The following is an 8,953-nucleotide window of genomic DNA, read 5'->3' on the forward strand; positions in this document are numbered from 1 at the left end:
TGGGTTTTTTTGTTTTAGATGGTATCATCCCCAGAAGTTTGTTTATGCGGTAGGCTTAGATATATTTATCTGTACTCTACTTTTCGCCCATCAGTGCCAGAAACTGTACTGAATTTTATCCATTCTGCAAAACTTTCACACTTAACATATTCCTTACTTGAGAAAAATGTTGTTGGAGAAGAATCACAGAGGTATAAGACTTTTCCTAGAATTTGAATCTTAAAGTTGGAAGAGGTCTATGAATTCAGCCAAGGTCACATGCTGGCAGCCTGCAGCACACAAGGCCTCAGTTATTTTGCTTGGCCCACACAGTATTTTTAAAAATGGGAAATTTCACATAAACTGACTTCCAGAATCTGTTAAAAAATTAGAAGATTTGCTAACACTGGCCAGGCATTTCCTCCTGGTGATAATTTGCTGGGGCTGAGTGATTGCTCAGCTTTTTGATGGGCCATGCCTTCTGTGGTGACCGCAGTCCCCACCATTCCTGATTGTCTTCTGCCTGGTACACTTATATTGTCTCGATGGCTCTTGTAGACATTTGAGTTTGAGATCCTTGATCTAGATCAACTATCACCCTGTATCCTGGTCTCAATGCAGCTTCCCACCCACCTGAGCACCAGCCCTGAGGACAGAGACTATGTCCTGTTGAGTTTCATAGCCTGAGAGTTTAACACAGTCCCTGGCACACACAGAGCAGCAGCTCACCAGATGTCTGTGGAATAAATGCTGGAATTCCTTCTATAGCACTCCTAATTGAAATTCATCTGGGCTTTTCCCAGGTCTTCACATTTCCCATCTGTAAAAGGGTCGTGGGAGTAGTAGTGTCAGAACCTGTCTAACTTCAGGGGGGATCATGTGAATCAAGATCAGTCCAAGGCTGATCCCTATGAGGTGGCGGTCAGACATACCTCCACTCTCCAAACTTTTAACAATTCTGACACCAGCTGTCCCTCCCGTGACACTCTCTACTTCTGAGTTTGACAATCCATTGCAATGGTCACACAGAACTCACAGATCATATTCACAGTTAAGTGGTTTGTTAAGGAAGCAACAAGGTACAACTCAGGATCAGGATCATCAGGCTACAACTTGGGATCAGGATCAGGAAGCATGTAGGCAAAGCCTCCCTTCTTCAGTGCAAGACAGCTCTCTCAGCTCCTCTTGGCCCTGCCGTCTGTTGCTGCTGGCTCTGCCGCTGGGCCCCTTCCAGAGCTGTCGCTGTCTTCAGTGTTACAGCCCTTGACCCGTGTTACAGCTCTTTTAGGGGGTTCCTTGCCTCTTCTTTCTCTCTGCCTCTTCTCTCTCCTTTCTTCCTTCTGCTTTTTCCTGCTGCTTCTCTTCCTGCTTCTTTCTGTCTCCAAAAAACCTTGGTAGGGTTGGCTGCTTATAGCTACAACTGCTTGCCAATTTCAAGACAGGGCCCTCCCACCAGGGCCATGAAATGACCAATCACCTCTCGGTAGGCCACAGATACTTCATTTTTATAGTAGATGTCTTAAGCTGGGTTCTCTAGAGAAGCAAAACCAGAGAGATTTATATAAAGGAAATGGCTCACATGGTTGTAGAGGCTGGAACGTCCCAAATTCATGGGTCAGGCTGGAGGCTTCTCCTGATTCACGTAGCTGCAGGGGCTGGTGAACCCAAGATCAGCAGGTCAGACAGCAGAGCTCTGGCTCACAGGCTGCCAAGATCAACGAATCCCAAGATCAGCAGACAAGACAGCAGGTAAGCTGCTAGCTCAAGTTTCAAGAATCGAAGGTCAGACCAACAGGAGCCAGCTGCAGGATCCAGAGCTAGCAAAAGCCCAAGAGTCTTGCCAGACAGTCCACTTATATTCAATACAGGCCACACCCCCAAGGAAACTCCTTTTCAACCGATTGGCTACTCATAGCAGATCCTGTTATGGAAGTGATCACATTATATCATATCTCATGATATGACTGCCAAACTACTTCAAAACTGCCAAACTACTGAGAATCATGGCCCAGCCAAGTTAACATACAACCTTAATGATCACAGTAGGTTACAGACATTTCATTTGCTTAGTCTATTGACCAATCCCTGCAAGGTGCATACCAATCACAGGGCAGGCTGCAACTCAGGGCCAGGGAGAAAGTATCAAACCATCCTTGTTTACAGCTTACCCAAGAAATGTCAATCAACCTGGACAAAAGTAACAAACCCTCTGGAGCAGAAAACCAGGGCAAAAGTAACTCCTCAAGGCTTAGGGGGAAAATCTCTCAAGCTGCTTCTTCCAAAGAACCAAGGCAAAGGCCACATAAAGGAACTGATTTCACCACAGATCTGTGTGGTCTTCACTTCTCTAAGCCTTAGTTTCTTCCTCTGTAAATGGCTTGTTGTGACAATTAAATGAGAGAATGCACATAAAATGTCTGGCCCTTAATAAATGTTAAATAACCACCATTATTCATAGAAGCTCTCATAGCTGTCCTATAAAACAGGAAAATGTGTACCTATTTATTGGAAATCACATTTTAAAACATGTTCTGAGTTACTTTGAGACATGGAAATACAGCTCAGTGATACAACGTGCACCTCTACCGTAAGCATTTTTTAATTGTCATCAGGATGGTTCAAAACAGGCTGATTGTTTAAAAGATTGCCTGGTTTGTTTGGGTTTCTTTTATTCTTTCTATTTATGTGATCTACAAAAGCTTCTATAGAGATTTGCACTTTTCTTTTTCCACATTACATAACCCAATTCACCTTTCTAAGATAGAAGCCAGGTCTGTGTAAAGTTTGGGGAATTGCAGAATGAGAGTGTGAAAGGGTGAGAGCTGAGATGGAGCTGGGAGGAGGGCCGCCTGGAGGAGGAAGGGAGGAGGGCCGGCCACAGCTGGTCCCTGGGCTCAGGCAGGCAGCTGCCTTATTCAGGAACGCTGACTAGACACAACAGGGCCCCAGATCCATCCAGGGTCCCAGCCGCTGAGGGAGAGCTGCAGGAATAGGGTAGGACAGGACACTCCTCCCTTGCCAACCAAGTCATTTTGTACCTAAGGGCACCAGGTCCAACTGGAATCAGACCTAGTTACAAATATAGTCGCAATCCCTTACTGATGCCTACCTCGTTTCACCTGTTTCCTGTTCTGTAAAACGAGGCTAACAACAGCTAACATTTACTAAGAGCTTTTAACTAGTGCTTTCCAAGCCCTCCTTACGTATGATCCCATTGAAGTCTCACGACAACTCTATGAAATAGGAATTATCATTAATTGCATCTGACAACTGAAAAGAGCAAGGCACAGCGAGAATAAGGAATTTGCCCAAAGTCATACAGCGAGGAAGTAACAAAGACAAGATCCTAATCCTGGCAGTCAGAGTCCACAGCCTATGCACTTTGTGAGTGCTGCCTCCCCCCAAAAGTCTGGGTTCACAGATGAGAAAAGGCAGATGGAGCTCCCATGCAGCACCTATTGTTTACCTAGTAGTCAGTCAACGGTGGCTGTTGTCGTTGACATCGATGCTGATGAAGTGTTGTTGCTGTTATTAATGTTGTCTATGCTGTTGGGGTTGCTGCTACTGCTGCTGTTGTTGATGATGATGTTGTTGTTGATGATGTTGTTTATGTTATAGTTGTTGTTCTTGCTCCCGTTGTTGCTGGCACAGTGATCATAGGAGCCAGCCGACTTGATTGGGGCCCTACATGTGGAGTCTGAGAAGATTCTAACATCACTCGATAATTTGAGGGAGCTCCTGCTACCCTCCTTGCCTCAGAAACTGAGGCAGGACTAACCACTTCCAGGTGGGGGAAGTCCATGAGGAGCTTGGGGGACACAGGAGCAGCCCACAACTTGTTTCAGTGTTACTATAAACAGGACCGTGTCCACAGGGCATGGCTGGAAACGACTCAATGAGGAAAGATACATTTCTACAAGAGCATCTGCCACATTCTGGCATTCACAGAAACAGCATTACTCAGCAAACTTGCCATTCGAATAAATTTTTGAATCAAAAATTTCACATGTCAAACTGTTGAAAAGTAAATGAGTTTGGTTTTTAAAAAAACCTCAATTCTATTTGCAGAATTGGTGATAATTGTGTCTATATTTTGCAATCGCCATTTTTAACTGCCGGAAGATTAAATTTAGACTTTACCCACATTCTCTATTAGAGAGAAGGGTGGAAGACCCTAAGTTGGGAACATATTTAGGCCAGTCCTGCTTCTAGAAGAGAGTTTCAGGGACTAGCCCACCCACATTAGTTATCCACCAAGCTCTGTCCATTTTTAATATTTATTTATTTGTTTGTTTGAGAATCACTACGCAGAACACATGGTAAGACTGGTCCTAGACATAGCTTGTACATATTTATTGTTCCATTATTTATCATCTACTTTATTTTGGTTTTCTGTCTCCTCATAATTTCTTTCTCCCCTTCCCATTTTTGTCTTATTACTGCAGATCAAGAAAAGGTAAAGAGAAGACGATTTATCTCCAAGTCAAGAAACTAGACATTCCACAAACCTAAGAAGAGAGACTGTGACACCTCTCATGGCCCTGCTCAGATGACACCAAGGCCAGAGTCAGATTTCTCTGCTCACCACAAAGCCCATACAATTCTCCTACCTTCCTTCTGAACCTATCGTCTTAGATCTATAACCAAGAGGAGTATGTTGTACTATTGTATAAAAATCTATCTACAGGACTTAACTCCTACCAGGCCCCTCTAGCGCACTGTATTCCCAGCATCCATAGAATAATGGCCATTGGTTTGCTGGAATTTTTTCCCCACCTTTGTATTTCTTTTTCTTTTTTTTACTCCTTTCCCTACAAGGACATCAAACAAAACACACAGGGAAACTGTGAGCCAGGGAAACAGAATAGAAAAGTTCTGAAAACAATAAAGTTGCGAGCCGGGAGAGTATTTTCTTGAGGAAATAAAGCACCCAAAGCAGTATCTAGCTGCTCAGAATTTATTTCAAGAACTTTGAATAGAACTTTCAGGATCAGATATGGAGAAATTTAAAAATATGTTAATTAATTTGGGGGTTACATTTAAAGGAACATAAAACAAAATAATCAGAAATACAACTTGAAAAATTACTCAGTCTTTCTGTATTTAGATTTGAGAAATACAAATGTGTGTGTTTTCAAAAGATCTTCACAAGAGCTCAGTGAAAAGCAAGTATTGGAGTTGCCGTTATTAAACTATGGGTAGATAATTTTTCAGTCTGATAAAAATTTCTCCAGATTTGTGGATTTTTAAAATTTATATTAATTTTTTAAAGTACTGGAATAAATAAATGTTGGAAAACTAACTACTACAAAGGAGCCCTGGTGGTGCAACTGTAAAGCGCTCGGCTGCCAACCAAGAAGTTGGTAGTTCAAACTCATCCAGCAGCTCTGTAGGAGAAAGACCTGGAGATCTCCTCCTGTAAAGATAACAGCCTAGAAAACCCTATGGGGCAGTTCTACTCTGTCACATGGGTCGCTATTAGTGGAAATCTACTTGACGGTACCTAACAATGATACCTACTACAAGGTGTATAATGAAAAATAAAAATTCTTTGCTCTATTCCACCTCTACCAACTCCTCAGAAATAATTTTCAACTATTTTAGCTGGAGTTTTACCTCCATAAATCTAAATAACTTGCCTTTCATTCACATTTCTCAATTTTTCAGTTTTAAATATTATCTATTGAATTTTTGGAGTCCCTGGGTGTTGTAAACGATTAATGCACTCAGCTGCTAACTGAAAGGTTGTTGGTTAGAGTCCATCCAGAGGTGTCTTAGAAGAAAGGCCTGGTGATCTACTTCTGAAAAATTGAAAGCCTTTGAAAACCCTGTGGAGCAGAGTTCTGCTCCAATACACATGAGGTTGCCATGAGTTGAAATCAGCCACAGCTGGCAGGGGTGGTGGTAGAATGAAATACCATTTTTTGGAAGGCAAACAGGCAAGTAGTCAGATCAAAACGGGCAATTTGGAAAGATGAATAACAGCTAACACTTGAGCCCCTTTGTGTGTGGCTGTGCTCGGCACTCTGTGAACATTGTCTGGTGGATCCCTCCCTAAAGGCGGACTGCTGCTCTCCTGGGGACCCAGAAGCCTCAGGGGTGTGCTCAGGGTGTGATAATCCTAGAGGGCCCTACCACTCTTGAGAAAAAGAAATGAGGTTGTCTATGCAGACTCCAAGGTGACTTGTGAGTGGAATATCCATATTGTTCAAAACAAGATCCAACCCCCAACTTATCAAAAAGGATATTATTTTAAGAGACGAGACTTACTGGTCTGACAAAGACTGGAGAAACCCCGAGAGTATGGCCCCCGGACACCCTTTTAACTTGGTAGTGAAGTCACTCCTGAAGTTCACCCTTCAGCCAAAGATTAGACAGGCTGTATACCAAATAATAACACGTGAGTTCAGCCGTGTATAGGAGACTAAATGGGCACACCAGCCCTAAAGCAAAGAAGAGAAGGCAGGAAGGAAAAGGAAAAGTGGATGAATGGAAATGGGAACCCGAGGTTGAGAGAGAGGAGAGTGTTGACACATCACAGGGTTGGCAATCAATGTCACAAATAATTTGTGTATTAATTGTTTAATGAGTAACTAATTTGCTCTGTAAACTTTCACCTAAACACAATAAAAAAATAAATAAGGATATTATTTTCACTTAAAACAAATATATATATGTATATATATTTATATGTCTTCAGTGAGCAGCAAAGATATTTCCTTTAAACATAAGTCTCATGATTGGAGTTCCATGTGCTCTTTCTTGCATAAACCACATTCATTGTGCATTGCTTATGATTTGCGATTTTGGTCTCTCTCAAGTAGAGCCGTTTCAAAGCACTTTGAAACAATCAGAACCCAAAATCCCAGATTTTTACAACACTTTTCATTTTACTTTTGACTCACTCACATTTTTAGTGATTCAGTTTTATTAAATCTTGAGAAAGCATTTAATTTTGTTGTATAGAAACAACACGTTTCTCCATTCATACCTCATCAGGTTATGTAATTAGTAATCAGGTTAGGTAATTACAATACCAAGTTCAATGAGAAGAAAACAGATTTGGGAACAAACCCAGCTGACCCTTGATCAGCCTGTCACCCAGCTGGTAGATAACAGCAGCGGGTAGAAGCAGCTGGAATGTGGCCTGCTGAGCAGGGGCTGGGGCATTGCAGCTGCATTTGCAGGAGGAAGGATAATCCTGACTCGGTTAAATAGGGGCTGGTTTAGAGTCGTTGTTGTTAGGCGCCATCAGGTCGGTTCTGACTCACAGCGACCCTGTGTACAACAGAACGAAACACTGCCCTGTCCTGTGCCAACCTCACAATCGTTGTTACGTTTGAGCCCACTGTGGCAGCAACTGTATCAATCCATCTCATTGAGGTTCTTCCTCTTTTTCGATGACCCTCTACTTTACCAAGCATGATGTCCTTCTCCAGGGACTGGTCCCTCCTGATAACATGTCCAAACTATGTGAGACGTAGTCTCGCCATTCTTGCTTCTAAGAAGCGTTCCGGTTGTACCTTTTCCAAGACAGCTTTGTTCGTTCTCTTGGCAGTCCATAGTATATTCAGTATTCTTTGCCAACACCGCTCAATTCAAGGGTGTCATTTCTTCTTCGGTCTTCCTTATTCATCGTCCAGCTTTCGCATATATATGAGGCGACTGAAAACACCATGTCTTGGGTCAGGCGCGCCTTAGTCTTCAAGGTGACATCTTTGCTTTTCAACACTTTAAAGACGTCTTTTGCAGCAGATTTGCCCAGTTTCAATGCATCTTTTGATTTCTTGTCTGCTGCTTCCATGGGTGTTGATTGTGGATCTGAATAGAATGAAATCCTTGATGACTTCTATCTTTTCTCCATTTATTATGATGTTGTTTATTGGTCTAGTTGTGAGGATTTTTGTTTTCTTTATGGTGAGGTGTAATCCATAATGAAGGCTGTGGTCTTCGATCTTCACTGGTTTAGAGAGCCTCCTAAAGCTGATGCTGACTTTGAAAACAAAACGTAGAATTTCCTTTATTCCTTTCAAACAAGCTTCATGAATAGGATGATGTGTCTAAAACACCATCCTGACTCAACCCCAGCAATAGCACTCCTTCCGATTCCTTGTTTGGCAGCTCTTAGCTCAAGATTCACAATTAACAAAAGCTCTAAAATTGTGAGCCTGACTAACCCCACTAAGTTCTGGAATAAAAGGTGACTTGCCCAAGATGTCATTTCTAAAACAGTTTTGACTCCACTTTCTGTCCTCAGACAAATGGGCCTTGGGCACATGTTCACATTTGGATGTTTCTGGCAACCATTTGAAGGCAGGAAAACGTGGAGTAAGAGGCTATATTTGGTCCGTGACAGCTCCAGCTGCTGTAATCTCCAGGTGTGTGTGATCTCACCATTCCCTCATTCTAAGCCTCCCCTGGCCAGCTCAGGATATAATAAATCTTGCACCATGAGTGCTTTTCCTCAAGATCCAAGCACACAAGGGAACCACTTCTTCCAGGAGAGGTCACGACAAAACTGAGGCATTAGTCTTGCAGGCTTCCTGGTCCCTGGGCTGCCCCTACCAGTTAATCTAGGGCCCTTTGCCCATGACGACAAGCAGTGCCCCCTCTGGCCCCTCATCAAAAGGCACAGGCTCTGTGTCCCAAGATCTGAGGACTCTGCTACGAGTGACGTGTGGTGGGAGAGGACACTAATCCCATAAACCAGTCTGGCTCTGTTATGGGAACGAGTCGTCAACCGGACCAGCTCCAGAGGGCCGTAAATCATTCAAAGTGCTGTGCGCCCAGAAGGCACCTAAAAAGCAATGCTGTGAATCAGATACAAGAGACCAAACAGGCAGCTCCTGTCCGGAGGCAGGATGAGAAGGCAGGAAGGGACAGGAACTGGTTGAATGGACACAGGGAACCCAGGGTGGAAAGGGGGAGTGTGCTGTCACATTGTGGGGATTGCAGCTGATGTCCCAAAACAATA

At 43.2% G+C, this 8,953-nt stretch overlaps 1 protein-coding gene across 1 annotated transcript in view; it reads left to right on the forward strand.

The window, feature by feature from the left end:
* The window catches only part of SLC22A2 (solute carrier family 22 member 2), a 43,396-nt gene extending 38,905 nt beyond the window's left edge, over positions 1-4,491 (forward strand). Inside the window, exon 11 of the mRNA XM_012554971.2 lies at positions 4,425-4,491. Coding sequence (XP_012410425.2) covers positions 4,425-4,491 — 67 coding nt within the window. The remainder of the gene's footprint in view (positions 1-4,424) is intronic.
* The last annotated feature ends 4,462 nt before the right edge of the window (positions 4,492-8,953 follow it).

This window comes from Trichechus manatus, unplaced genomic scaffold (genome assembly GCF_000243295.1).
Source record: "Trichechus manatus latirostris isolate Lorelei unplaced genomic scaffold, TriManLat1.0 scaffold00002, whole genome shotgun sequence".
NCBI lineage: Eukaryota > Metazoa > Chordata > Mammalia > Sirenia > Trichechidae > Trichechus > Trichechus manatus.